Source organism: Caenorhabditis elegans, chromosome V (genome assembly GCF_000002985.6).
Source record: "Caenorhabditis elegans chromosome V".
NCBI lineage: Eukaryota > Metazoa > Nematoda > Chromadorea > Rhabditida > Rhabditidae > Caenorhabditis > Caenorhabditis elegans.
In genome coordinates this window covers 9,197,605-9,225,128 of record NC_003283.11, presented here as the reverse complement: position 1 = coordinate 9,225,128, position 27,524 = coordinate 9,197,605, and the positions used below count along the sequence as shown (strand labels likewise).

General features: G+C 36.0%; 6 protein-coding genes, 3 non-coding genes and 1 pseudogene across 17 annotated transcripts; 6 read left to right on the top strand and 4 right to left on the bottom strand.

Annotated features, from left to right (window-relative positions):
- Positions 1-774: 774 nt before the first annotated feature.
- grd-6 (Ground-like domain-containing protein) lies at positions 775-3,263 on the bottom strand (the record flags this gene model as incomplete). 6 transcript variants are annotated; one of them, NM_001307786.2, is made up of 9 exons in its annotated part: positions 775-993; positions 1,069-1,394; positions 1,443-1,524; positions 1,565-1,863; positions 1,914-2,300; positions 2,348-2,431; positions 2,479-2,685; positions 2,731-2,813; positions 3,146-3,263. In NM_001307786.2, 9 exons carry the CDS (start codon positions 3,210-3,212, stop codon positions 849-851), a joined length of 1,680 nt encoding a protein of 559 aa, NP_001294715.1. The 6 variants fall into 6 exon arrangements, with proteins under 6 accessions (NP_001294715.1, NP_001355527.1, NP_001355525.1 ...); NM_001368465.2 differs by having other exon boundaries at positions 1,565-1,644; NM_001368463.3 differs by having other exon boundaries at positions 1,565-1,644; positions 2,731-2,978; positions 3,146-3,236.
- A 2,328-nt stretch (positions 3,264-5,591) lies between these two features.
- T18H9.10 lies at positions 5,592-5,782 on the top strand. The gene has a single exon (NR_069167.1). It is a non-coding gene; the product is annotated as an Unclassified non-coding RNA T18H9.10 (non-coding RNA).
- Positions 5,783-6,561: 779 nt separating this feature from the next.
- T18H9.9 lies at positions 6,562-6,810 on the top strand. Its single transcript, NR_069166.1, has one exon. It is a non-coding gene; the product is annotated as an Unclassified non-coding RNA T18H9.9 (non-coding RNA).
- A 667-nt stretch (positions 6,811-7,477) lies between these two features.
- On the bottom strand, positions 7,478-7,602 carry T18H9.8. The gene has a single exon (NR_069165.1). It is a non-coding gene; the product is annotated as an Unclassified non-coding RNA T18H9.8 (non-coding RNA).
- A 268-nt stretch (positions 7,603-7,870) lies between these two features.
- On the top strand, positions 7,871-11,375 carry pacs-1 (Phosphofurin acidic cluster sorting protein 2). Its single transcript, NM_072986.9, has 10 exons — positions 7,871-8,039; positions 8,289-8,373; positions 8,422-8,646; positions 8,694-8,766; positions 8,820-9,097; positions 9,143-9,454; positions 9,499-9,809; positions 9,860-10,047; positions 10,096-10,827; positions 10,877-11,375. Exons 1-10 carry the CDS (start codon positions 7,951-7,953, stop codon positions 10,993-10,995), a joined length of 2,412 nt encoding a protein of 803 aa, NP_505387.1. The 5' UTR covers positions 7,871-7,950; the 3' UTR covers positions 10,996-11,375.
- A 99-nt stretch (positions 11,376-11,474) lies between these two features.
- On the top strand, positions 11,475-15,666 carry mdt-27 (MeDiaTor). The gene is made up of 8 exons (NM_072985.8): positions 11,475-11,528; positions 11,723-11,782; positions 12,786-13,283; positions 13,892-13,972; positions 14,017-14,247; positions 14,353-14,576; positions 15,184-15,264; positions 15,329-15,666. The coding sequence occupies exons 1-8, from the start codon at positions 11,478-11,480 to the stop codon at positions 15,423-15,425; spliced, it is 1,323 nt and encodes a 440-aa protein (NP_505386.2). The 5' UTR covers positions 11,475-11,477; the 3' UTR covers positions 15,426-15,666.
- Positions 15,667-17,651: 1,985 nt separating this feature from the next.
- On the top strand, positions 17,652-20,468 carry inx-10. Of its 3 annotated transcripts, NM_001373070.2 has the most exons (6): positions 17,652-17,870; positions 17,918-18,173; positions 18,433-19,044; positions 19,093-19,486; positions 19,662-19,726; positions 19,928-20,468. In NM_001373070.2, coding segments are annotated over exons 1-6 (1,461 nt in total). In that variant the 5' UTR covers positions 17,652-17,738; the 3' UTR covers positions 19,930-20,468. The 3 variants fall into 3 exon arrangements, with proteins under 3 accessions (NP_001360570.1, NP_001024140.1, NP_001024139.1); NM_001028969.6 differs by having other exon boundaries at positions 17,656-17,870; positions 19,662-20,467; NM_001028968.4 differs by lacking the exon at positions 19,662-19,726 and having other exon boundaries at positions 17,662-17,870; positions 19,928-20,467.
- asp-2 (Peptidase A1 domain-containing protein) lies at positions 20,431-22,052 on the bottom strand. The gene is made up of 3 exons (NM_182329.6): positions 21,690-22,052; positions 20,610-21,481; positions 20,431-20,540 (listed from the first exon to the last, which is right to left on the bottom strand). Exons 1-3 carry the CDS (start codon positions 22,048-22,050, stop codon positions 20,484-20,486), a joined length of 1,290 nt encoding a protein of 429 aa, NP_872129.1. The 5' UTR covers positions 22,051-22,052; the 3' UTR covers positions 20,431-20,483.
- A 467-nt stretch (positions 22,053-22,519) lies between these two features.
- Positions 22,520-25,264, bottom strand: T18H9.11 (annotated as a pseudogene). The gene is made up of 8 exons: positions 25,043-25,264; positions 23,678-23,775; positions 23,492-23,623; positions 23,317-23,403; positions 23,076-23,222; positions 22,890-23,018; positions 22,722-22,839; positions 22,520-22,679 (listed from the first exon to the last, which is right to left on the bottom strand). Coding segments are annotated over exons 1-8 (1,093 nt in total).
- Positions 25,265-26,141: 877 nt separating this feature from the next.
- Positions 26,142-27,378, top strand: str-177 (Serpentine receptor class r-10; the record flags this gene model as incomplete). The annotated part of the gene is made up of 5 exons (NM_072982.2): positions 26,142-26,339; positions 26,383-26,549; positions 26,605-26,878; positions 26,928-27,240; positions 27,287-27,378. The coding sequence occupies 5 exons, from the start codon at positions 26,142-26,144 to the stop codon at positions 27,376-27,378; spliced, it is 1,044 nt and encodes a 347-aa protein (NP_505383.2).
- Positions 27,379-27,524: the final 146 nt, after the last annotated feature.

Here is a 27,524-nt window from a genome sequence, read left to right as displayed (position 1 = left end):
TGTGTGTGAGTGTCTGATCTTATCAGTGGAAGGAGAAGGCGCATGTCTTTTTTCTGCAAAATTTGAGGAGATCACGAACAAGGTACGAACACCTTGACTTTAGATATCAAGTTTATTTTAATACGTATTTTTTGGTAAATAATTTATTGTAAAACTGTAAGGATTGTTAGGAGATACATGTCGAGTGCTAGCGTTTCTTAAACTCCGATCTTTATCATTTAGTTAATTTGCAATCCAGTTTGTTATTGCAGACAAAGCCTAATATGGCAAAAGGTACTGATCCGAAAAAAAAAATGCTTCACTCAAAATTAGAGGCCAAATAATTCAACGTAATTGGTGATCTCATTGTCAGAGATCTTTTTGTCATTTTGTGTAATGTTGGTTTAATGATAAAGCTTTGATCAAAGCAATGAGAATAAAAAATACCTAGAGATAAAGTAGTGATGTTCTGATCAAAAACCCATAACAACTACAAATTGACCGATATAAACTTTTTTGTAATTCTCAAAAACTACAAAAAAAAGAGCAAAGTGGTGAAATAATAACTTTATCACATATTGAGATTTACTGCCTGTTTAATGAGAAAATATTCAGAAGATATTAAAAGTTGAAAGCCAGGTATGAAGCATTCATCACATGTAGAATATGTTTTTATGTACCGTAATAGTGCACAGTTTATACTAGATCACAATTTTCTTAATGGTCCGTTCCAAAAAAAAAGTTCTAGACTTATGGGTTTGATTCTCTAGTTTCTTTTTAAATGTTTCAGGATCATTTTCAAAAAAAAGCTCATCTTTATTTACACATACAATGTTGAGAGAATGTTGAGAGAAATCTGATTTCCAAATTTAAAGTTCTCTTTCAATTTGTCGGATTTTAGACTTGACTTCTTGCTTCAAAACGTCCGAGTCTTTTTGAACATCTTGTGAAGGCACAGTTGGAATAATCTTCTCCTGCTCTACATCTTCTGGCGTCGCATATGCAAGAATGAATCTGGAAGTTGTAAAATAGAAAATAAAAAAATTGCAAGCAGGGTTCTATATATTATTTATGAACACGCAAGCTCACCTTCCTTCAACCTCGATCTTGCACACTAGATCTTTCTTGAAATGAATTTTTTGAGAGAAATCCTGATAAGAAACAATAGTCTCAAATTGTGTGCTGAAGATCTTCTCTGAATGCTTTTGCAGTTTGGTTGCAAATTTGTGAACGTTGCAGAGATTTGTGGCAACCTTCACTTCTTCAAAAGAAGTTGACATAAGCTCATTGAGCATTAGATTACAGCAAACATATCCTGATGGATTGTAGAAACAAGATGGCAATGGAAAAGTGTTATTGCCTCCCTCACCACGACGACCATAATAGTACTGCCCAACAAAGGTCTCATCATATTTCTAAATTAGACGAATTATTCGAGATTATGATGGAAAAAAAGAGACTACCGGCAATTCAACAGCTTCCTCCTCATATCCTTGAGTGACTTCCTCAGTTGTAGTTGTTGGAGCAGCAGTTGTTGTCTTAGGCCTAAAAGCGAATACAATTATCCACATAAAGTCTTTCTCACCTTCTAGTTCTTCTTGGAGTTGGTCTCGGTGTAGTTGTTGTTGGTCTTCTTGTAGTTGTTGCTCTTGGAGTTGTTGGAGCCTGAGTAACTGGTCTTTTAGAAGTTCTTGGTGGTGGTGAAGGTGGTAAAGGTGCCCTTGTGGTTGCAAGTGGTGTGGTTGCGAGGGGCGTCGTAGCTCGAGGAGTCGTTGGACTTGGAGTCGTCGGACGTGATGTAGTGGCTAGTGGAGTTGTGGCCCGTGCGGTGGTAAGGCGTGGTGTGGTTGGAGCAGCGGTGGTAGTAGTGGTTATTCTCTTAGTCTAAACGTGCAAAAACTTAAACCTACTGGTGGGTCAGAAAGTCGGCTTACTGTTGCTCTACGAGTAGTTGGTCGTTGGGTAGTTGGTTCGATGTATCTCTGTGTTGTTGTTGAGGGAGCAACGTATGGACGAGTTCTTGGTGGCTGCGGTCTTGGTTGTGGTTTTGCTGTAGAAGGCTCAATGTAAGGAGCTGGTCGAGCTGGAGTTGGCTCGATGTATGGAGCAGGGCGAGCGGGAACTGGGCGCTCAATGTATGGTGCTGGGCGAGCAGGTTCTGGACGCTCGATGTACGGCGCTGGTCGTGCTGGAACCGGGCGCTCAATATAAGGAGTTGGGCGAGCTGGCACTGGGCGTTCGATATACGGGGCAACAGTGGCTGGGGGCCTCTCTGAATATCCTTGTGTCACTGGAGCAATTGGACCAGGTGTGAGACGCCCCTGAAAAATGATTTATTAGAACATTTAGCAACTTTAGTTGTGCGTACACTCAGGTAGTTGGTGTCTTCAATCTCATCCCCATAAGATGTTTGTGGTCTTTCAGTATAGGACAGACGAGATGCAGGGGTTGACTGGAACGACATTTGTTAGGTGTGCATAAAAATAAATAACTACCAACCGCAATGTACACTGGACGGACTGGTCGAACAGGTTGGGGGCGGAGGTCGAATCTTGGATATTGAGAATATTGTTGTTGTTGTGGTCTGTACTGTTGTTGGATATATTGTGATTGGCCTTGGCGTTGGAATTGTTGCTGCGGGATTACGTACGGACGAACCACCGGAGCTGACCGGAATGGATATTGACTGACGACTCTTGGATTTGGCTGAAGGAATTGACATTTCCAATATCAATAATCTGTATGTGTTACCTGGGCAATATAAACATTTCCTGCTGGTCTGAACTGTTGTACTTGTTGTTGTGGCACTTGGAATGTAGGATGACGAATGTACCCTGCATGATTATTTCTTTTTGGACGTTCGTCTCTCAATGGATCATAGATATCGGGAAGTTGAATTTGAAATTGATTTGGTCTAATCGCGCGCACTGGCTCGCCTGATCCAAAACGAATAAGATTAGGTGTTGGTTGAACTGGTGGGGTTTGGACAACTGCCGCTTCTGAAACTTTTGTCGCGAGATATTTGAAAGTAGCAATAAACCATTTTTAAAAATCTAAAATTGGCGTTCCATATATTAACTATATATGTTATTCATGTTTTAATTCTAGACTGTACAATACAACACACTAAATTTTGAGGATTTCCTGAAAGTTCCAAAATTCTTACCTTGTTGTCCATAAACTGATGAAATGAACACTACCAATGCCACAAGACGATACCGAATCGACGGCATCGTGATCCGAATTGTGACTGACTGATGACTTCTACAATTACCTGTGTCATTGTAAAAGCCATTGGGAGAAGCTAATCCCGCCCAGTCAAACTTGAAAAGAGATCGAAGAGATAGTGCCTCGCGGAGAAATTCATTGCGCAACACATATCAGTTTGAGTGAATTAGGAGGCAAGAGAAAGGTGAAGGGCGGTGTTTGATGATGGTGAAGATGATGACGAGAACTTTTGGGAATGTTAAGAGGTGTTCTGATCTTCTGTGAGAATGAATGATTTTGAGAAAGTGAAGCCACTTCATCAGACAGCCATTTTCTGTAACAATGAAAATAGAATGTTAGCTGATCTATGGACGCAAGGTTAATGCGAATCGTCTACATGTTACGTAGTCAAATATTCTTGGAAAAAAAAGCTTCAAGTTCTTTATTCAGTTTTCCTTTTGATGTAATGTTTGTTCTTAGTTTAGAAAAGACATATTTCACATTTAGTGTTAGATATAATTTGAGATATGGGATAAATTCCATATCGATCAAATCAGAATTGCAATTGGAAGATTAATTTCTTTGAAAAAAACAGGCTCCAATATGAATGTGTACAAACTTAATATTTTCCAAAATAAATCTGAAGTCTATTGTCAAATTCATTTCTGATTTTTAAAGATTTTATAAATCGCAATTGAAAACTTCCTTGTCTGAATTTGTCAAAAGGAGGCAAAAACTAATGTTCGGGAAATGATGGATGACATTGCAACACGAAGAAGCTGCTAGAGATTCTGAAAAACTCGACAAACAACAAAAATGCAGAAGCCGAAAAGGCTGATGAAGTTATGAGTAGCTTAAATAAAAAAACACTTATAGACATGTATGTATTCTTTTTTCTAAACTTAACGAAACTTCCGATTCATGTGCAAACCTTCCCTAGATGTTTTTTTTTTCAGATTCCAGTTCGTCTCTGCCACAAAAGATATCATTTCAGTACATATTTATTGCAGTGTCCCTTCGAAGAATTATATGACTCCTTGGAAGTACTGGATTTATTGCTTTCTATGTACTTCATGTAAGAGTAAAACAACAAGAAAACTTGGTAATTATTGGGTTAGGATAGAAAAGAAATACAGAAATTGTTTTCCTGTTGATATAAATTTCATTTATGTTTTTCCTAACTAATAATTCATTAAATATACCAACTTTCTTCCTAGTTATTCTCATTTTTCAAGTTTTCCCCTTCTCGATTTAAACTTCCGCCCTTTTCACGCAGTAGCCACTGCGGCCAAACGCGCTCTGCTGGACTAATTTTCTCTGCGTCTCCGCTCATGACTTGAACTTTTCAAGGATTTTCAGAATTTTTCCCTTCGTTTTTCCTCATTCTTTTCTGTTTTCTTTTTATTTTCGAGCTCCGTAAACCTGACCTTTAGTCCCTTTCTTCAATATTCGAATAGAAATTTACAACCGGAAGCCTTGTCTGCTTGAAAAACAGAAAAATTAATTTCGCACATGCAAGAGCGACTCTTGAAGAATTTTTGACGCTTGTTTTATTTGGGATTCGAATCCGGATTCTCGTTGTCTGAATTGCTCATTCTTTTTTCCCATCCTGAATCTTTAATTATCGTCAATTTTAAATACGGAAAACAAACATTTCGTCCTACTCTTCTCTTGTCTGCTCCCCAGTACCCAAATAGAGCTTCTTTCACTACTCTGTTTTCGGCTTGTTTCCGTCGCAACGGAAACAAAACAAATTCTCAAAATTCCCACAAGTGGAAAGCATGGAATATTTTGATAATATTAATTTTTAATCCTTGATTCGTACACTTCCTTCCCTTTTTTCATTTCCTGTAGAAAAAAGGCTTATAACATGAGCGTTAGTATTTTATCTTCAATTTATTCCATATCCGAGAATAGCAATAAATAGATGGCACGTGTCCTCGAGGACCTTCGAAAATGACATCGCGAGCACACCGACAACCAAAAACCGCCGGAACTAGCGATGAAACTTGAGAAAAAACATGCCCCAGCGGTTCCCGTTCTAAATTAGTTTATTACGCTAACATCGACGGATATGTGCCATTTTGTATATTCAACCATAACGTATAAATAATGTGGGCTTCTATATAAATACGCTCTGTACTCTCCGAGTTTATCTTGTTATTTTTCCATCACAAATTGGTTAGTTATTCTCAAGAAATAATTATCGTTTTAAGTTTCACTATTTAGTCAAAATATACCTCGTGCTCTTTCGTCTTTTCTGCTGGCTAGTAGCCTCAAAGCAATCCTGGGTCCTCGTTGTTGTTATCACTCTCTAGACTGAATGTTAGCACTCTCTCAAAAACTCAGCTGATCTTTTCCCAAGTTCGCGTTGTGTCATTTGCAGCAAAATGGGACGGCAAGTAGTTTCGGTGTCCGGAACCATCCAGCTAATGATATTTTGTTGTATGTAGCGGGTCACACAGAGAAACGAAGAGAAACTCAACTGCCATTGGCACTGCACGGCGGCTAATCCCTCAAACACATTGGAGAATACTGGAGGCACGCCTACTCGACGACCCGTTCGACGATTCATTGTGCGTCCGTGTTGCGAGTCTCCGAGAGTCTCGGAAAGAGCATTGCCCTTATTCTGCGTCTCTTTTTCTTTCTTTCCATTGCATTCTCGAGTCCCATTTCTACTGCATCTCTTTTTCGCGCCTCCCTCACTTGTCCCCCATCGTGTCAATGCTATGTCATCATCGTCATGCTCCGAGATGGTCGTTTGTCATTCTCTGAAGCTGTCAAGACAATCGCCCATTTATTTCTTTAGATGAGTGGAAAGGGAAAAGCTCAATGTTATTTTCTATTTTTCTTCGCTCTATCTTCTTCAGCTACAATACAATAGTTTATTTTTAAAAACGCGTATAATTTCTAAATTAGCTGTGTCCGGAAATGAAGATTCAAGGTAATTGTCTCTTTTCATCGCTTCATTTCCCGTTCCCGCTGTTTTCTAATTAGCTTATTATTCATAGAGTGCAAACATCGAACGCTTCGTTCTCTCTTTTCCGTTCTCTTATCGTCTCTGTTGCTCCCTATTTCTAGTTTTGTTATCGAATCGGTCGCCATCGAGACGGAGCGGCTGCATCTATTTGTTATCTGATTTGTAGCGTTGCTATCGTCATAACAGTTAGATTATAAATTATTTTCCACCTTTTTTTGAGTGGAAAAATTAATTCTCGTCATCTTCATTCCAGTTAGAAATTAACGAAATTCTGTCAACTTTAATTAAGCTGTAAGAGCCTCAAAACCAACACCATTGCGTTGTGCTGCGCAAAGAGAGAAAGGTATCCAATTTTAATCCAAGAAAAAAGATCTTCTACCACCACTGCTACATATAAAGGATTTTTGTGTCTCTGGCGACAACGGAAACCCCCACATTTCCGGGTCCTTCTCTTTTTTCCAGCACACACAGAGTGGTATCGGCAAACGTCTCAGTCAATCAGATTCAACGATTTAGTTGGTTGATATATCAGCAAGTTCGATCTTTCGCGTGGAGGATGATTGATGCGTTGTCCTGTCAGTTCGAATTCCCTAGATGCGTTTGATGGAACATTCTTTTCACGTATTTTCCGTGCTCTCGCGCCTGCCATCGCTCTCTTCTACCTGAAATATGATATTGGTCATTGGATTCTTTGTGGCGTTTTCTGTGGATATGATTCTACAAGTCGCAAAAGCCTATTGTTGTCGTAATCTGCACGTAATTTTTCGAGAATATCATTCAATTAAACTCTGTATTTCTCAAATTCGATCTCTCGAAAACATAATAAAGTTAGACTCTTATAAACGTGCGAAGTACCTAGATGTTCCGTTTCAATTAAATTTATTTTAAACATTCTCACGATATTTAGAATCAAATTCAGTACGGTTGACCAGACCTATTATCTCGGTGTCATTTCATGCCATGTTCTATATTTTTCCGCTACCTTCTCCATCTTTTTATTAATGAGAGACATAGACGCAATGCGCGTAAGTGTCTTGGGATCGTGAACACCTTTTCACCACAAATTTAATTTCGCGACCTTTTGTCGACGACACATTGAATGGAGGGTTTCTCAACACCCTCGTTTCCCTTTTCATTGACAAAAAATCAGTTCCAATCCCTTGAGAATACATTTCGAAGAGCCGCTCTTTCTAGCTGTTGGATATAAGCCTTCATTTTCGTCCTAATTCCTATTCATGTGTAGCTTTCCTTCTCTCCCACGCGTTCAATATTTTTTGTTTATTACTCAATGCTGAAATGCTTTCATCTCTGAGAAAGAAAATTTGATTTGGAGAAATTAACAGAAGGAAATCTCCGCAATCCTGACATATAAACATGATATTCTGTCGCCGTGATTTTTTCATCGCGAAGTTCATGAACAATCATATTCAGTACTCCTAGATGTTTCACATTCAGTTTTTTCGGTTATAGTGAACAACTTTTTGCCATTCGTTTTTACACCTATAACGTGTCATAATCTCTTTTCTACCGAAAAACTGACTAGTTTTAACGGTTTTCAGATCCTACAACAACAATTTCACCGGCGGTTGTTCTCTAAACAAAAAGTACACTAGAAACATGATATTTCCACATTGATTCATGTTTTGCTTCAATTTTTCTATCTTTTGATTTTTCCTCTCTTTTTCATCGAGTTCATTTTCACAAACCTTTTTTATTTTCAGTATCTAGAAAATTTCCTGTTCTGAAGATGACACTTCATTGAATAACTACGGAAGACTACAAGAATGGATAAACAACATGAGAGCAGTTCAATGGCCATGCGGTTGTATGCCACATGGGATGTCGATAGAGCTACACCGTCTACTGTTCCGAGGTATGTTCACTTCATAATTTAGACGAGGAAAACAATTAATCAAATTTTTACTGGTTTTTGTTATTCTGTGTGCAGACGAACAAGGATTTTAGTTCCTTGTTTTTAAGATAGTCTGTACAAAAAACCGGTACTGAAAATTTGTGGCGCATACTTGAAGATTCGACGATTCAAAGTTCTACATTCAAGTAGTCCAAAAGTAAAAATTGCCATAAGTTATCAGGAATTATCATAATTTGTAATATTTTCCAGGATCTTCAACGTTTCAATTAATCGAATTCTCTTGGATTGTGTATTTCCTGAAGTAAATTCCATCATTGTAACGGCAAAACTTCCGGTAAAAAATAAGGTTTTGAGAAGAGTTTACACAAAAAACAATTTTTAGCTCTCCAAACGAAATAGATATTTGCGGAGCAACGAGATAAAGGTGACGCCGAATCACGGTCGAATCGATTTGGATTGTGATATCTCATTCTGCATCCAATATCCACATTTTTTGAAAAGAAAATCAAATGTGCTTCAAATATTGATTCAACGAAGGAAAAAGTTTAAAAATCGTCTTCCTGGAGGTCTTCGTGATCTCGCTGTCGGGAATATTAATCTCACTTACGTAAGTTTTTTTTGGTTAATCGGATTATCCAATTGAAACAATTACAGATAATGCAACAAGGTGGTTTACGGGAAATTCAGTTGAACCCAACTTCTGAAAATGAGGTTGAATTGAAAGGAGGTTTGTGTCTTATTTTGAAAAATCATTGAAAAAAAGCGTTGTTTATTTTTCAGTTGGCGCGTGTGCTGGAAAAATTTTCCTTTCCTCCTGTTATTCACAAGCACCTGAAATTGTTGATGATCGTGACAAACAGAAAAAGAATGTCGAAGATTCTGAAGATGAAACAGAAACAGACTATGATGATGTTGGTGATGAGCTGAATGAAATGCCAAGTGCACGAAGCGGTCGGCATAAAACATCCACAGATATTGAAACAAGGACGGGACGAACAAAAGGAAAAAATTTGAAATATCAGATGAATAAATTGTTCAATATGTTCCGACCAGAAGATGTAAGTATTTACGAATTGTCTAAAAATAAACATTTTTAAATTTAGGGGCGACGTCCGGTGGTCAAAGAAATGCCGTGGGAAGATGACGACATCGATTCACCATACGATTCTGGACCGGAGATGTTTAATGATGACGCATCGATCAGAAGCAACCGTCGGCCTCAGCTTGCACCATTTTTTGATTCTAAAGAGAAGAACGATCATCTTGCTGCAATGTATGAAGTTTCTGACGGAGAAGGGGATCATGGTGAAGGAGGATGGAATTCTGATGGAGATAATACTAAAGAAAACGTCGCGCGACACCGATTAATTCAGAAGGATTCGATTGGTTCCGGTCATCCAGACTATTCAGTTCAGGTAATTGTTATTTAACTGATTTCATTTTTAATAACATTTTTCAGACACCTGTGCGTTCTGCCGGAATACGCGTTGTATCATCATCATTTGATTCACATTCGATGCCACATTCCTCGACTCTCAATTCAATAAAAAATGATCACGGAGTTCATCGAGGAGTGAGCTTGTCAGAACAATTATGCTCCATTCTTGGATCGAGCATGTCTCCTGAAGGAAGTGATGCTGTTTGGTTGTGTAATTTATCAGAATGGCCTGCATATTCGATACTGGGTGGTCCAGTACCTATTGTAAACTGCCCTTCATTTTCGCAAGTTAGACAGACGCTGAGCCATGTTATAAATCGTATTCAAAATTTGTGAGTGTTTCTTTCTCATTTCATTCTATAATATGAGCTTATAATTCCAGCTGCCACTCCAACTCATCAAATCCTCCGTTGACAATCGTTGGAATCATCGGAACTGACAAACTCTTCTCACAAGTCGTTAAAGCTTATGTGGAGTGTCTGGCCCATAAATCGCTCGCCAATCTCGTCAATCATCTCCGATTCGTGGCCATCCCGTCGACGAGCTCTCTATTTTATAAGATGATCGAAGGTATTTTCAAATTTTCTTTTATTCTAATATATTGCTTGTTATTTCCAGGGATCGATCCACAACTCGACAATTTATGCAGAGATCTCTGGGATCGTTTTGGAGACATGACATTGCCAGAAAAAACTTCATTGGCTAATAAAATTGCTGCTTGGCCAAATAGTGTCAGCTCGTCAAAGATGAATATGCCAATAGGCGAAGCTATGCTTCAATTGACTGCTGATCGCGATCCTGAAGGTGGACGTGTGTTTTTACCTTTCCTCAGTGAAGTTCGTGTCGGAAGTCAACAGTGTGAAATTGAAAATGATGATGACTCAAATGGACTCAATGGATTCGCACAAACTGTAATTTCTCCACGAGAAGAGTCGGTTATATCGAAAACTGATGGATCGTCTCCACCTCATTCTCCACAACTTCGAAACGTCGATGGCCAAGAACTTAATATGGATTTCTGGCCGAATAATCCCGTTCCGCAATCATCACAATACTCGTACGGCTCTGATTTCCCTCCATCATCTTCGAATACAACTCCGAATTCTAAAAAAGATACAGCCAAGGTCACAATTAAAGCTCATTTCAAAACACTGCTTGTGTCGAGATCTCCAAGTTCTGGTTCATTGAGTCTTACCTATTTAAAAGAAAAAAGGAAAGACAAAATGCTACAAAAACTGGGAATGAAGAAAGGACAAAAGCAGAAACCAGAGGAAGGAGCTGCTCCATCTCAAGTATCTTCTATTGGAAGAATGCTTTGCAGTGCTACCGGAAAGCACAATGAATTGACTGGTTCGTTTTTTTTTGTTTTGAGCTGTAAAATAAGCAGATTTATTTTCAGTTATCATCGATGGAAATGCTTACAATGGCATCAGATACTTTCAAACATCTCCACAATGGCAGACGCATATCAAATCCTTCCCAATTGCTTTCTTCACTCCGAATGTCTGCACAGCTTGATCGTTTACATTTTGAGTGTATCTACTCATGTCTTCCAATTTCTTTTTATCATCTCTGTTTCATAATTTACACCTCAATCTCGCTTCTATTGATTTGCCTGTATAATATGTAAGTGTTCCCAAAGTGTCGAATATTAATCTATTTCTTTTTTGTTGCTATTCTCTATGTTAAAATATTTGTACACCTTCCCCCACACGGTTCCGTTTTCTCTCGTTTTCTTGTCCGATGATGCCCTTGAAATATGCTTTTCCGCCAATTTTTCACCTTGAAACATGTGCATCGCACCAACAAACGCTTTATTTTTTATGTTTTTACATTCCGAATTTCAACTCATCGTTCATTCGATTTTTAAATAAAAGCTTTTGATTAATTTTATATAATTAAAAAATATATGTTTCAGTGTTGTTTTTTTTTGTTCCCCCGGGCCAAGTCATTATTTTGTTGAAAAAAAAATTGTTTTAAAAAATTGGCGAGTTCAGATAATGGGAGACAATACAATCCGGATAAAAAGCGAAAATTCGTTCGGAAATACGGTATAGTTTTTGTCATTTAATTTTTTTATAATTAAAAAAAATTAACAATTCACTGGCCCCCACGGTAGCTGAATATTGAAACAAATTTTGATCTCAATTATCTTTTTCGGCAGGGGAAACTGCGGCATATGTTTAGCTTGAAAAAATTACTCGAAACACGCAGATTCAAAATCCTTATTTTTCAAAATGTTCAGGCTGCAAATGGAAGATTCCCAGATACTCCTTTTGGACGAAGGCCGCCCCTTGTTAGCAAAGTAAGTTTGTGTCAATGTCATTTTTTTCTTAAAATCAACTTAAATAATAATAATAAATGACAAAATTTAGCTGCTAAAAATAAATTAAAACTTTATATTATAGGAAACGTTGATCCCTTTAATAACACTATTTGTGAAAAGTGTCGGAAAAAATACAATTAAAAACTAGTACAATTTGTGATAGAATTGTTTAAAGTTACGATGCTAGTAGAAATTTACTAAAAACCACAAAAAAGTTTATACCCAAGTGAGAAAAAAGATTTGTTTTTACATCTAAAACTTGAAGATCCCTTTTTTCCACAAACATTGAAACAACTTTGAGAAATGCGCAGATTTTTTTTCAAAAATAAAACATGCTTCAAGATTTTCAAATTAATTCATATCGATTTTTTGTAAAAATCTCGATTAGTGCTTCTTAGCAATTTTTCTTTATACTAATTTACCTCATTTCGATTGAAAATTGAAAAAAAAAAACAAGATATTCTAAATTAGTTCAAGTAACTATTTAAATCTTGGCACGTGCTGTTTATCGCTTTTATAAACATTGGAATTTTGTTTATACCAAAATTAAGTCATTTGCGATCCCCTCACTCTGAAGTAGTTCATCAAACGCGCTCTATTGAAAACAAGACTAATGCAGTTGTAGGGAAGCGTTGGAAAAGTGTATACCAGCAATGAAGAAGTGAGAGACGCAGACACCGTATATTGCCTATTGCAGAAAATGGTGTTTTCACAGTTAATGTATATTTCTATTTGATCGATAACATTTTTCTATTTAGTTTTCAGTTAGATAGATCATTTAAATTAAATATTATTGTTTTTTCTTTTCATAATTTTATTTAAAACAATTAAAATTCAGTTAAACTTTTTTATTTATTGTGTTGATTTATCTTTTAATTTCAATCACAATCTCAAAATTTAGATAATACACCGTTTTCTTTATTTTGAAAAAAATTGTCAATTTCATTCAGCACTAATTAATATAAATCGGAAAATTTTTTAGATAGACGGTCGAGCCCGGATTTTGAGACCACTTCGTCCGGCAGCCATGCAATCCAATCAGCAACCGACCACATCTGCAAATGCTTCAGGACCATCGGGAGCACGTATCTCTTCGGGTAATATTCCTCACTCTCAATCGATGCCTGTTCTTCAATCTGGAAACACTGCTAACCGACCTTCAACTGCAGGGAATCCGGCAGCTGGACGACCGATTTTAACACTTCCATCAAATACAACGGAGAAGCACGTAATTGCGTTAAATCAATGGGCAGAAGTGATGAAGAGTAAATTGGAGAAAATGCGTCAAAAGTCGAAAAAAGCATTAGACGAATCGATGAAAGAGCATTCGACAATGGAAGATTTATCAAGAGCAAGAGAAGCATTATCAGAAATGGGAAATATGTATTATGAATTGAATAGAGCAGCAGCACTCAAATGTCGATATAATGCTGTATTTGACAAAAGGCCTCTATATAAAGCTGTTGAATCATCAATACAAGTGAGTTTTTGATTAATTTAGTTTAATGATTAATGATTAAGATTCTTAGTTCAAAAGTCATAATTTATAGTTTTTTAAGCTTTTTTTTTTGTCCTAACACAAGTGACGGAAAAAAAAACAGTCTCAATGTAGTAATATAACATTGTTAAGTTCTAATTTTTTTTCAACGAAAAAATTGAAATAAGCTGATGAATTTTAGAATTCAGCGGAATAACTTAAAGCAGATTTTTTTGCATTTTCCGGATATATTGATTAGTTTTTTATTCGTTTTTTTTAAAGATGTGATTTGAAACATTTTTGTCAAATTTTCAGACATTTTACAGTAAGGAAAACTTGAGAAAACAAGAAATTTGTTGAATCTCTAATTTTGGTATAAAGATAGATAATTTAACGTTTATTGTGGAAAAGTCCCTGAAAATGTGACAAACGATGTTTCAAATTCTACAACAATTTAGAAAAATTCTATAATTTGTTTAACAAATATATTCACTATACGGAGACTGTTTTCTTTCATTTTTAACTCTTTCTGCGAAGACATCATTTTAAATGAGAATAAATTATTTAAAAAAACCGTTTGCCAACTTGGAACTTTAAATATTTAATTTCAGGATCTCAGACAGAAAGATGAAAGTGCTTATCAATTATTCTACAAATTACAAGAGGCAATGGACGAGAGGACAGTTATTGAGGTAATATTTGGAAATACTCTGAATTCGTTACATTCTAATTTCAGAAAAACATTATCGCTGTGTCAGAAACATTTCGTCAAAACGCTGTTCATGCTCCGAGAGTCTCAAGATTATCTGTCCCACCACCTTTGAAATTCTCGAAACACGTTGAAGATGCGAATAAAGGAGTTTTCTTAGCAATGGATGCTGTTATGAATAAAACGAGGGGTGATTTGACATGGAGATTCAAAAGAATCAGTCATCCATGTTTTAGGAATTCAAAAAGTCTCATTGAAGTGAGTTTTTCTTCCAGTCTAATTTAGAAAAATATAAACCTTTTTCAAAAATCTTTATTCCCGAAACCAACTCCCGTTTCCCAATGTAAAATGGCTTTAATTCAGGTTCACTACTGTGCTCGGCGCCCAAATAGTGAAAAAGAATTCGTTCCGTGTATGAAAGCTGTTATTGTACTCAAATATGGAATTCTCGAAGATATGATTATTGGAGGCGAAGATGAAGATTTATACAATCAAGAACAAATTCTACATTCGAAACGGAAAGTCTACAGAGAATTCACAAAATCGGCCAAAGAGATTATACTTTGCTCGCCAGTTACAAAGTTTACGTAAGTTTTAAATTTTTAAACGAAATTATGTAAAATTAAAAAAACATGAATTACTGGAAATCTTTATAGAAAAATATTTGTATATTAAGCATTTTTTCGTTTAGAGAAATTTCGAGACATTCCCAATTTTCTACATATTTGGAAATGAATTTTGTGCGCCTAGTACATTTTTAAAAAAAGCTTGAAATCCATTTTAGATATTAAAAAAAAACGGTTTTACAAATTACAAGCCAATTTCCAAAAAATTTCTTGAATTTTAAATAAAGAAAGGTTGGCTCGCATAAAATATGTGTAATGCATAAAAAATCTATATCTTTAAAAACTATCTAAAGTGGATTCGAAATTCTCCTAAAATACCACATTACATTTTTTTATTAGCCACATAAAAAAAATTTTTGTCAAATTCGAAAAACATTTTTTTTAAATAATTTCTTTTAAGATTTTTCCATTATTGTTAATAGAAATTTATTTTTGGATGTAATTTTTTAGTAAAAAAAAACTATTATTCGCCAAAAAAACGATGCCAAATCATCTTTTAATTAGAAAAAAACTCGAAATTTATTTTTTTAAAAAAGGTAATTTTCTTATTTATTGGATTAATTTTCAGTGCACCCACAAACTTCGCCCAATGCAACAATTACATTCAGTCTTATGTGAACTGTTTCTCAACTAAATGCTATTATTGCAAGTAAGTTTTATTTTTTTTTAAATATAAATCATGTTTTTTTGAAAATAATAGTTTTTTTTTTCAGAAAGCATCTGCGACAGTTTATGCCTCCAACCGTTGTCACGAGAGAATCGTCTCCAATCATTTGCCATAAATTATGTTTGATGTCACAGGTCCCTTAGCTTTTTTTGTTGAAAATATTAATTTATTTCCATAGTTCAGTACACTTGTTAGATTCTTTTTGCTCCATGCGTGTCGCTTTAACTTGTTTCATTTCTACGGCCCCACTGTTTCCACTTTCTTGAATTTTTCCCCACTTTTACGAGAGTATTCCTAGTTTTTTTTGTCTCTTGCCAGATCTTCACCATCATCACCTTGTCTCTTTCAATGCTTTTTGATGTGTTCAATAAAATCATACAGACCATTCATCTCAATTGAAAAAATGTATTTTGCAGGAGCACAACTTGTTTGCTCTTTCTCCTTTTGTTTCAATCTGTTGTGTCGACTGGGACAGTGCATGTCGGGACACATGTTGAAGCATTCCGTTTTTATTTCATTTCATCTTCGTCGTTTTTTCCTGTTAGCCTTTCAAATATTGAAAATGTTTCGAATGACGAGGTTTTTCTATTGAAGAGCCATGTTTGCTTGTTATCAAATAGAAAGTACGAAAATATAGGAAACTCATGCAAACAAGGTCGAAGACGTCGTTTATTCCAAATGATGTACGTCTCCACCACCACCACATATCTCTGCTCCCTCCGTGTTCTCTCCGGCTGTTTTCACAGAATATATATTGGAGAGACCCCTGATTCTCTGCGTCTCCTCAAAATATGTTATCTTTCGTCAACCCGTAGGCTCTAGTTACGTTTCAAGCCACTGGGTCCTTTCGGCAGATAGAGCAGTTTTCGAACATTGTTTTGATTTATCTCGTTCTGCTTTTGTTTTTTTTTCACGAAATTCGAATTTTCTGTAATTCTGATAATGATAATGATAAGTTTATATTTTAATTTGAAATCTTATTTCAAAAGTAGTAATTATAGAATAGCATATGCAGAGGTGTTAGCCACAGCATTATTATAGAGACGTGAAAACGTGACACGTCATTTTTAAAGGAACATACCATGTTTTCTCGATCGGTCTCGCCACGATATTTAGACTGCTCCAAATGTTAAAATGCAAATAATTGTTTCACAAGGAGGCAAATGAAAGTTACGTAAACACTATGATATTTATAAGGAATAGCTCGTGATAAATGTTTAGACTTCAAAATTTTTAAGTTTCCAAAACTGAAAAACTTTTTTAAATTTTTTAAAAAAACCTATTTAAGGGCGGAGCCTATTGTAGGACTTATCAATACAATTAAACTGGTAAATATCTACGATTAAATCTTTCAATAAAAAAATTCAAATAACATGAACTGTGTAATGCGCTGAATTCAAAACTTAAGTACCGCCCATATATTGGTTAATTTTGCTATTTGCATAGAATTGCCTTGTTCAGAATAGAATTCTTCATTGTCTGCTTTTATCGATAAAACATCACAACAAACAATTCTAAAAGTGATTCATCATTACATGTATCCAAAACAACCAACAGATTTTTACCCTGAAATTATGGATCACATTTTCAAAAATACAATTTTTGGTCTGTACCGTAATCAATATTCTGGCCCTTGACCTCAACTATTTACCATATTTAGTAACTCTTTTGCACAATTTTGACCTGCAAACTTTGAAGTATAACTTCTTTTTCATATGTTTTATCGGGCATATCGTGTGTAACTCTTTTGTTGAAAAGTTTTCCCGTTATATTTATGGAAAGGTTTCACATTGAACAAGGCTTTGTTGTGAAAACATTTTGAAACTTGGCTACTCTCCAATTTTGTTTTCAAATTCTGGAAAACTTGGAGTAAATGAAAAAATGTCAATTTATGCAATGTTCAACTTTCTTTTAGAAAACTTTGAATTCGACAATTTCAAAAATGCACAGTTAACCAGATAATAGTACCTAATTTAAACTGACATAAGATGTCTAATTGTACAGAAGAATCAGTATTTGTAAAGTTTCAGCATACTGCTAGATTTCTTGAAAAAAATAAATTCTAAAACCTCTATACAAACGTGTATAATTTAGTAAGCAAATTTCAAACGCCTGTTCTAACAAGAGAGTGACCCATCTCTTTTCCATGTAATCCTTCTCGTCAGACGTGTTAATCTTCTTCCCTCTCAATCTTTTTCTCCGTTAACTTACTGTTCTTCTCCGCTTCTTCTTCATCTCTTCCTTCTATTATTTTCCTTTTGTTTGCTCTTTCTTTGGTCTCCCGCCGCCAACCGCGCTCCGACAGTTTTCACAACAGCCACTTCTTACTTTTTCCCGCGAGCCTTCAACTTTCTCTGACTCATATATCTTTATGTTTAGGTTATGCCGTTCACAATCATTGGAACTTAAATTTATATTTCAACTGTTTGAAAAAGAAAACCAGAAAATAAATCAAGATGGTGTTGGCCGCCGTACTTTCTATGCTACGATACGTAGGTGGAAGTGATGATAGAGATTTCGTGGATCGTCTTCATTCATACTTCACATGTAATCTTCTTATTGGACTTGCAGTTTTAGTGTCATTTAAAGTTAGTTTCAATATTCATAGAACTTGGTAACATTATTTCAATTTCAGCAATTTGGCGGGAAGCCTGTAGAATGTCTAGTACCAGACATATTCAGTAGTAGTTGGGAACAGTACGCAGAGAACTATTGTTGGGCAAGTGACACGTATTATGTCCCGACGAATGAGCCCGTGGCAGGGCTCCAAAGTGATGAGAAGAGACAGAGGAAGATCAGTTATTATCAATGGGTTCCATTTTTCTTGTTACTCGAGGCAGCATGTTTCCGTTTACCCAGCTTGTTATGGAAGTATTTGGCTGGACATTCTGGTGAGTCTTGAATATATATAAATTGTATAACAAGTACCAGACATCACAATTGCAAAAAGTACAATTGTTGACACAGTTGAAACATTGTGAAAAAGCTCGAAAATATTTGTTGTCTCGAATACAATGCTAGTAGTTGTCGTTGAACAATTCATAGGAAATCCAGCGATGCAACAATAGATTAAGTATCTCGTTTTTTTGGTACTTTAAATATTTTTTAGAAATGTAATTTAATTATGTGACCAATTAAATATATTTACAGGAATAAAAATCAATGAGATTGTCAAGTTATCTTCGGATCCCAACAACATCAAGCCTGATATCAAAAGAGCTAACATCAAATCTCTGACAGTACATCTCCAAGGAGCTCTTAGATTTCATCGACGCCTGCAAAAGAAACAAATTCGTCCGCATCGTTTCCTTTGGCTTTTCAATCTACCGTACTCTGCATTCTTTGTGACTGCAATGTATCTTTGTACAAAATTCTTCTACCTTGCCAACGTATGTCTCCAGTTAATGTTCATGAATCGATTCTTGGAAACTGATAAATACAAATGGTATGGAATGGGCGCACTTGTTGACTTACTCAATGGAACAACTTGGGAACAGTCTGGAATGTTTCCACGTGTATCTCTTTGTGATTTCGATGTACGTGTTATGGGAAATATGCAAGAACATACTATACAATGTGTGCTGGTTATTAACATTTTCAATGAGAAGATTTTCATTTTATTATGGTTTTGGTATCTGGCTCTGCTAGTTTTCACGTTTGGATCATTTTTCTACTGGCTTCTTGTGTCACTTTGGAGACATTTGAATGTTCGATTTATCATCAGACATCTCGAAATGAGTGATATTGCATTTGACTCTTCAGGTAAAATAATGTTAAACTTTGGCTACTTTCTAATAAATTGTTTTGCAGAAGACGGAGCTCAAGAGAAAGTTAATCGATTTATTTCAAACTATCTCAAGAGTGACGGAGTTTTTGTGATACGAATGATGACGCTTCAGTCTGGAGTCATTTTTGGAACTGATCTTGTTCAAGAACTTTGGAGGAACTTCCATGGATCAGAACCACAACTGAAACGAAGTAATTCCGCTCCAAAAATTGAAGAAAGAGAACAATGGTGGCCTGCATATCCATCACTTGTAAATCCAATTAATCCATGGAGATATCGAGATGAAAATCAAGCAAATGCTTTGAGATGGAGAAGAGCTCTTGGAGCAAATGTTGATAACTCTATTGCAACACAAGATTTAATGGAGAAGCTTCTACCACAGAACGCACACATGAGACCAAGTGACGATGAGCTATTGTGAGTTTCTTTTTGATTTTAGAATAAAGTCTTGCCAAGTTGAGTTTTCACTCACAAAATATATATGTAACAATCAAAACAGATATATTAATTAATGTTTGATTAATGAAAAATGTTTGAATTAATTTGTGATTTTCTTCAACAAGAAACTAAAAGTTTCAAAAATCCATTTCAGGCGTATGAGTGTAGTTGCATTTGATAAGGATCATCACGACAATCGTATTAATAACGATAACCAGTGTAAGAAAGGAATGAAATGATTGTTTGCTCTATTGTGTTGTGAAAGTTTTGATTGACTTGTAAATTGATGTAAATTAAAATTCTCAGACTACAAACAAAAAATAGTTTCTTCCTTATTTCCCATTGTTTTGTGAATTTGAATGCATTCAATTTGAAGCATGTTAAATACTTCGGAACAAATTTTAATTTTTTTATTTTCAGAAACCGACAGCCAATTGCGGTTCAAGCATCTTATATTGACGATGAATCCGACGGAAAATTGAAAAACGAGGAGAAGCAGAATCAACAAAATGCTACTCAACCACCTTACTGTTACACAAATCAGAACCCAACTCCCTACCAAAATCAAAATCAAATTCAGAACCAAAACCAGTATTCAAATTATTATCGTACACCAAGTCTTTCAAGAGGAACGGATAGCCGTCCTGTGTCCACTGCAACTGACACTGACCAAACCAAAAAACAATCGATGAGTACATTCAAATAATTCTCTCATTTCAGTTCACATTTCCCATGACCCAGTTATATTTTGATCTAAACTCGTGAATCTGCGGTTTTGCAGTCTAATCTCTACCTCTTCCCGTTTCTAGTTCCGTTTTGTTGTATTTAATACCTTCGTGTTCTTCCCGGTAATTACACATTATCATTTTTGTTCACAATTCGCATATCTCACAATTCACTTTTCACTCCAAACAAAAAATATGTTGACCAAATTTATGCATAATGAACATAATATTAATATTGACGGCGTTAAAATTTATTTCGATTGGAGGGACTTAGCAAATCCAACACGTTGAGTTCCAACATCATAGATCTGAAAATTTCAACTTTTAAATTAAAAAAAATTATGTCGTTTTTTTATTAGGTTTCGTTGTGTACTTACGTTACAATATTGACGAATGAATGGATCTCCAAGAATCCATGATGGTCCAAAACCTCCACTGCTGAATGGGAAGATGGCGTAGATGCAATTGTTGCTTCCATCTCCGAGTGGAATAATGGTGTTGGATGAGTCAATATTGTATACTTGGTTTCCAATGGTGATATCAAGAGTGTTGATCTTTGCAGAGCATGGAAGGATGTATACACCGTAATCATCTCTCCATGTGGCTCCAACAGCGTCAGCAATAGCAGAAACGTAGGCCTTTGGTCCTCCGATGAGAGAAGTTCCGGTGTCGGAGATGACTTGCCATCCCTTGCTAGAGTGATAGCTTCCAGATCCAATAGCACTCATCTTGAATTGGTAATAAGTGGCAGAGGACAATGGTTGATAAGCGATAACTGGACCACAGTTCTTTGTATCAATTCCTCCATAAGTGTAGACTCCTCCTTGAACTCCGTTTTGATCTCCTTCATGCTCAAGGAAGACGGTGAAAAGTGGAAGATCAACAAGGTTTTGGTTGATGGCGTTGATGAATGGTGGAGTGATTTGATCAACAGCAATCGATTTGAACGCAAGTCCAAGGATTCCATCAAGAGGTTGTCCCTCGAAGAAGGCAGCAAGTGAGGTGGCTTGTCCGAAAACAGTGTTTGGAACAGCGAGTTGTGGTTCTCCAATTCCTCCGAAGGTGATAGTGTCCTGTCCAAGGAATCCTCTGGCGGATCCTGTTCCATACTCAATAATGAAGTTTCTTCCATTGGTCTTGTATGAGGAAGATTTGGAAGCGTCAAACTTGTTTTGGTAGAAGCAAGAATCGGTGTAGTTCGCTCCAGCTCCACAGCAAGCTTGGTCGTCGCATTCGAATTGGCAAATAACTATAAAATAATTGCAATTAATGCATCAAATTGTACAATTGCATGAGAGCAAAATTCAAGAAATGAACTTTAATACCACACGAGACTACATTGCAGTTTAATAGTTCCATAGAAATACGCGTATACTTCAAAAGAGACATTTGACAGCTAGATAAGGCAATAAATTTTTCAACTTTTCAACGACACATATTATGATTTGAAAACTTACTTCCACGGCAAGCTGGAACGGTTGAGCAATTTTCTGGCTTAGTTCCACATGTGATGTCTGGGATCCAAAGATTGGATGATCCAGTATCAAGAATAACCTTGAATTGTTGTTGTGGAGTTCCAATGGTGATGTTTCCGACGTATGCTTCATCTTCGTAATCGTTGACGTATTGTCCAACAGACATATCATTTGATTGCTTGTTCATCATGAAACGACGAATCTCACGATCCTTTCTGTACTGAACCCATCTTCCTTCACGGATCAATCGGTTTCTGTATGGCTCAATTTTCACGAGTGGAACTTGCACAACTGCAGCGAGAGCTGCTGCCACAAGGGCAAGCAACAAAAAAAGGTTCTGCATACCTGAAATGATTTTGATTTGGAAAATGGACTAGAATTGAAAGTAGCAGGAACGAAAACGAGGAAAGTGAAATGAGTTGATGCTGAACTAAAATGAATTGCATAACGAAAACGGTTATCTTAATGAGGTGGGCATTGACGCGGAGAAACTATTGATAAGTGCTCGTAAACTGTAAGATAAGAGACAAATCCGGTGTAATGAAAGGACATCAAAGTTGAGAATCAGCCTGAAAATGTATTTTTACAAATGATATCAGTTTCGCTTGACTCTAAAATGATGTAGTAACGAAAAGACGGACTTCCAGAACAAGTAACAATTTTCAAGCATACATAGACATTTCGAACCATCCTAAAGTTTTTATTATTGAATGTATACCAACTTTATTTGTTGAATTATGTTTATATTTTAGTTCAATTAACTTTACAATTATTAGTAGACGTAAAAACATGAAAAGCTTTTATGATATATAAATTTAATGCAAGCTGGCAGAAAATGCGATTTGTTGGTTTCCCATATCATACAATGCACAAAGTCGCGAATAAATGGACTCCCTAGCACCCACGATGGCCCGAATCCGTTATTTGTAAATGGCAGGAAGACCATTTGACAAGTTTGAACAATGCTGTCAGCTGAAGTACAATCGATATTGGTTATTATTTAAGAAAACTTACGGAACGGAAGAATGAGGTTTTGAGGAGAAACTTGGTAAATTGTACTACCAATTGTGAAGTTAACTTAAAGAATTTTTGGCTCGCAATCAATTAGATAAACTTCGTTTTTTGAATCCCACTGAAATTTTACATAACTTGGAAGAATATGCTATTGCAATTTAATCATACAGTGGCTCCTGCTGCATCAGCAATTCCAGCCACGATAGCTTTGGGTCCATAGATAATAGAGCTTGCTGTATCTGATAAAGCAGTCCATCCATTCCTTGCAGAATAAGCTCCGGACGATACTGACGTCATCTGAAATGATCTTGTGATTTGTCTTTAAAACTGTTGTATACTTTCAAGCCGACTTACATAAAACTGATAAGCAGCACCTGTCGTCAATGGGTGATACTGTTTTACTTTTGCACAGTTCTGAGTATCTTGTCCGCCAAAAGTGATTTGTCCAGCTCTATTTGGACGATTCCCAAGATAAACATGAAATATTGGATCAACCAGTTTCTGCAGTCAAATATTTTTTTGACAGAAACAAGATTCCATTTTTTTAAACTTCTTGCTAAAACTTGTGTTTTCTTCTAAAAATTAAAACGCTAACTTGCCCAACTGCATTAACAAACGGAGGATAAATATTTTGTTGTGAATTAGCTAAGAATCCGAGACCCATGATTCCATCGATATCTTCCTATAAATAAAATAATTGTTATGATACAATTTAAAGTTTTTACATATTTTTAATAGCTGAAAAGTTGAGATCCATTAAAAACTACGACCTGCTCAAAAAATGAAGGAATGCACACTGCTGTAGCAACAACAGTGTCTGGAACAATCAATTGACTTTCAGATATTCCACCAAATGAAACAGTATCAAATCCCAGAATACCACTGGCACTGTCGGAACCGTACTAAAAACAAATTGATTTTAAAGATTTTTGACTCAAAAATTGCTCCCAGTAAACTGAAAAGTTCCGAATTTCGTATAAGTAGAACTTGGAAGATATGAACTTTTGTTGGGTCATACACGACACGGAAACATTTGGCCCAGGTCTACAATATCCTGAAAACAAATCATCACAGATGAACACTTAAATATTATAAATTAATAAACAACCTCCAAAACAACTCGGCGTTTGCAGCCAGCTTCATACCCAAGGCTTCGCAACTTCTTACCCAAGCCTTGCCAAAAAATAAAAACATTTATAAGGAGTTGCCAAGACTTGGGTAAACCTTGGGCAAGAGTTGGCGCCGCCTCAAAAATGAAAAAAGTCGGGGACTGCCTCGCCGTCTCGAGGCGTCGCCCAAGTCTTGGCCAAGTCTCACCCAAGTTTTGCCTATTTCTTACCCAATTTATACCTGTGTGTTGAACTTTGATCGCATTACCCGTTGTGCCGAAGTCTTACCTGCTGAGCCATGATGGTCGCGCGGAGCGATGCACACTAGTAAAAATATATAGTACTCATACTCTAATAAATATTTATTGGGGAAGTATCAGACATATCTGATTGATACGGTATTCTCACATACCTTATTTCATTCGTTTTCAAGTGTGCTTTCTAAGGATTCTAAGTTCAGAATTTACAGAACTACTGTAATTCATGTTTGTTTCATGTCTTTCAATAACGGTCAATTTTATAAGAGTGTACATTTCAAAGGAACAGTTCAGTCTTAGAAAAATTCGATCCATTGGATTGACTGTCTATTATTTTACTATTGGACTTATTAGGAATCATCTTGAAGATACCTTTTCTTTCTTTTTATTTTTAGATAAATTATATGGTTTATTAGACAAAATGGCAATAAAAATCAAACTTTGTTCGTACATTTTTAAACAAAGTTAGCCACCAGAGAAAAATATTTAGAATTGGCCTTTGAAGGGACAAGTTTTCCTGTGAATTCTTTCAATTACATCGAAATTCCTCTATTTTAAATACAAATTACTCAAAAGACAAAGTGTCGATTTACGCTAAACATTGCGCATGCGGGATTTCGGAATCTTGTTCGTTCTTTACATCTGCAAACTTGGGTAAGAAGTTGGCAAAACTTGGCTAAGGCTTGGGTACGACTCGGGTGAGCGAGTTTACACTAGAATTGTTGAAGTTGGGTAAGACTTGGGCAAACTTTGGGTTAGAAGTTGGCAAAAGTTGGGTAAGAAGCTGAAAAGGCCCAAACTTGGGGAAGAAGTTGCCGGGAATTGCCGAGTAATTTGGTGCGGGTAAAACTTTGTGACAAGACGTAGCTTTAGTGTCACATGTTGAATCAGGAATCCAAAAGTTTGAAGACCCGGTGTCCATTATAACTCTAAATTCCTGTGGGGGAGATCCTACAGTAATTTTTCCCACGTATCCAGCATGCTCATAATCATCAACTCCTGCAGCATATGCATCAGATCTCAACTGATCTTGTTGTAGCTTGTAGTCGCTCCATTTTCCTTCTTTCAACAACTTGGACTTCAATGATTCCACTTGTGGAGAGGAATGTAGACCAATGACTTGGAATAAACCGAGAAGAAAGTCAAAATGAAAATAAGACTATACATTTTCTCACTTAGCATTTTCTTCCTAACATTTCGATCTTTTATATGGAGTATGATTTTCGGTGGTGGAAAGATAACATCGAAAGTGGTGATTTAAAAACTCGAAAAGGCAAATTTAGTGACGAATTTGCGAATTATCATTACAACTAGAGTCAATTTTATTACTTTTGAAAATCAAAATGTTACGTAAATAGGCATTTTCAGGAGATGGGTCAAAGAGTATTGCCTCAAAAATCACATTTTCGATGATATTTCTTCATTAACTAAAAGTCGATTTCTAGTCTCGTCGTCTACATTTAAAGATGGAAAGAATAGAGAAATTATTTAAATTAACTCCTATAATTCTGAAATTTCCAAATATCATAGTGAAACTTTTAATAGCATTTCAAAAAAATTTTGAAATGTATCGATATCCCCAGAGGAAATTATGTTGAAAATGCTATCGTCAGCAATCACGTGGAAAATTTAAGATGATTACTAAAAAAATAAGGGATTGCAATGATATATCAAAGTGCAAGAAGAAAACATTAAAGTATAAAAAGTTGAATTTCGAGGAACATGTTTTCGTTTGGGTTTAATTTGGGAGAAAGAAAATATTGTGAATTGTTGTGCTCTGATCTTCCAACTTTATTGAAGTCGGTGTGTTCACAATTATTAACTGTTTATACATTCGTACAGTTACCGTAATATAAAGTTCTGTTTCACACCGCCTCCTCATTTAAACCATTCTGGGAATTCGCTAATTATTTATCGGTATTACATCCCGTGCGATACCAATAACATGGCTCACGTAGAAGCCGCTTGGGAGTTCCAACTATATAAAATCGTAAAAACTAGACTCGAGGCTCATTATCTCTTATCTGTCGTTCTTGTGATCTCCGTTGCCTGAAATGGATCTTACTGTATTCAACTCGTTCCTTAAAACTGCCCAGTTTGTGGGAACGTGCATTGCAAACCCTTTGAATATATTTTTGATATATCTCATCTTAACAAAGTCCTCGAAAAAGATAGGGAACTACAAATATCTTATGATCTATGTTTCCATCTACGAGATACTTTTCTCATGCAGTGCTATTGTAACTGAACCGGTATTTAACAAATAGAAAAATGTGGACTAAAAAACAATTGCAGCTGCTTCACTCATTTACCACTAGAGTTATTGTAATTGTTGACGTTCACAATTCGATATTCAGTCGAGAAATTTGCTCCATTCTGGATTGTCTCATGTGCGCAATGTACGGTGTCTCGATGAATGTTTTTGCTTTACATTTTTTATACCGTTATGCTACCTTGTTTCCGTAAGTTCTACCGCTGAGTAAATGCAAGTGAAGTTAACAAAGTTTGTTATTTTAGAAAATCGAAAAAGTTATTCGATGGTGCTAGGATCATTTTTTGGTTGACGGTACCACAAATCTACGGAGTTGTTTGGCTTGTAACGTATTATGCAGTATTCCGCGAATCGCCCGAATATACAGAATTTATTCGAAAAACATTAATGGAAAATTTGGATATCAACGTGGACGATGTTGTTTACGTGGGACCATATTACTATATGGAAGACAAAAATGGCATTCACGACATGGATTGGACAGCCTTCTGGGCGATGGCGATTGTCTGGCTTTTAATTGTAAATTATTGGAATTTACATTATTTTTTTCCAATCCATAATTTTACAGATGTCATCTGCCGTCACAGTATTCATCTGTGGTTATGGGTGCTATAAGAAAATAACAAAAGGACTAGAGGTTTCCTCAAATTCGAAACAAACCAAGTCGATTCAAAAACAACTGTTCTATGCATTAGTAGTTCAATCAGCAATTCCATTTCTTCTCATGTACATTCCAAGTACAGTAGTTCTTTTCTGTACTTTAATTCAACTTGACGTCGGAAGTGCAAGCCTATTCATAAGTTATTCCATTGCAATATACCCAGTGGTGGATCCTCTACCCACACTTTTCATTGTTCAAAATTACAGAAACGCTGTCAAAAGTTTGTTCATTTGTTTAATAACTTTATTGAACACAAGAATTTCCAGAAATGATCACACGGACTTGGAATATTGTGACAAGAAAGAAAGACATGAATTCATCAGCACAGATACCATCTTCCAACAAAACCACGGCATGATGATACCAAATGACGAATTCGGACATCATAATGAATATTGTTTAAAAATAAATGTAAACTGTATATAATGATTGTGATAGCTTTCCCTTCAGGTAGCATCGTAACTTAAGATTTTTTTCAATACACTTGAAGGTATTAAAATTCTT

Bases quoted from the DNA above. Each gene is read 5' to 3' on its own strand.
- pacs-1 (NM_072986.9), top strand. From the start codon at position 7,951: ATGGATAAACAACATGAGAGCAGTTCAATGGCCATGCGGTTGTATGCC. The intron at 8,767-8,819 runs GTTTGTGTCTTA...TTTATTTTTCAG, and splicing joins TGAGGTTGAATTGAAAGGAG to TTGGCGCGTGTGCTGGAAAA. The intron at 10,828-10,876 runs GTTCGTTTTTTT...ATTTATTTTCAG, and splicing joins AAAGCACAATGAATTGACTG to TTATCATCGATGGAAATGCT.
- asp-2 (NM_182329.6), bottom strand. From the start codon at position 22,050: ATGCAGAACCTTTTTTTGTTGCTTGCCCTTGTGGCAGCAGCTCTCGCT. The intron at 21,482-21,689 runs GTAAGTTTTCAA...ATTATTTTATAG, and splicing joins CGTTCCAGCTTGCCGTGGAA to TTATTTGCCAATTCGAATGC. The intron at 20,541-20,609 runs GTAAGTACACAA...TGAAATTTTCAG, and splicing joins TCATTCGTCAATATTGTAAC to ATCTATGATGTTGGAACTCA.
- inx-10 (NM_001028968.4), top strand. From the start codon at position 17,739: ATGGTGTTGGCCGCCGTACTTTCTATGCTACGATACGTAGGTGGAAGT. The intron at 17,871-17,917 runs GTTAGTTTCAAT...TTTCAATTTCAG, and splicing joins CAGTTTTAGTGTCATTTAAA to CAATTTGGCGGGAAGCCTGT. The intron at 18,174-18,432 runs GTGAGTCTTGAA...ATATATTTACAG, and splicing joins GTATTTGGCTGGACATTCTG to GAATAAAAATCAATGAGATT.
- mdt-27 (NM_072985.8), top strand. From the start codon at position 11,478: ATGGGAGACAATACAATCCGGATAAAAAGCGAAAATTCGTTCGGAAAT. The intron at 14,577-15,183 runs GTAAGTTTTAAA...ATTAATTTTCAG, and splicing joins TCGCCAGTTACAAAGTTTAC to TGCACCCACAAACTTCGCCC. The intron at 15,265-15,328 runs GTAAGTTTTATT...TTTTTTTTTCAG, and splicing joins ACTAAATGCTATTATTGCAA to AAAGCATCTGCGACAGTTTA.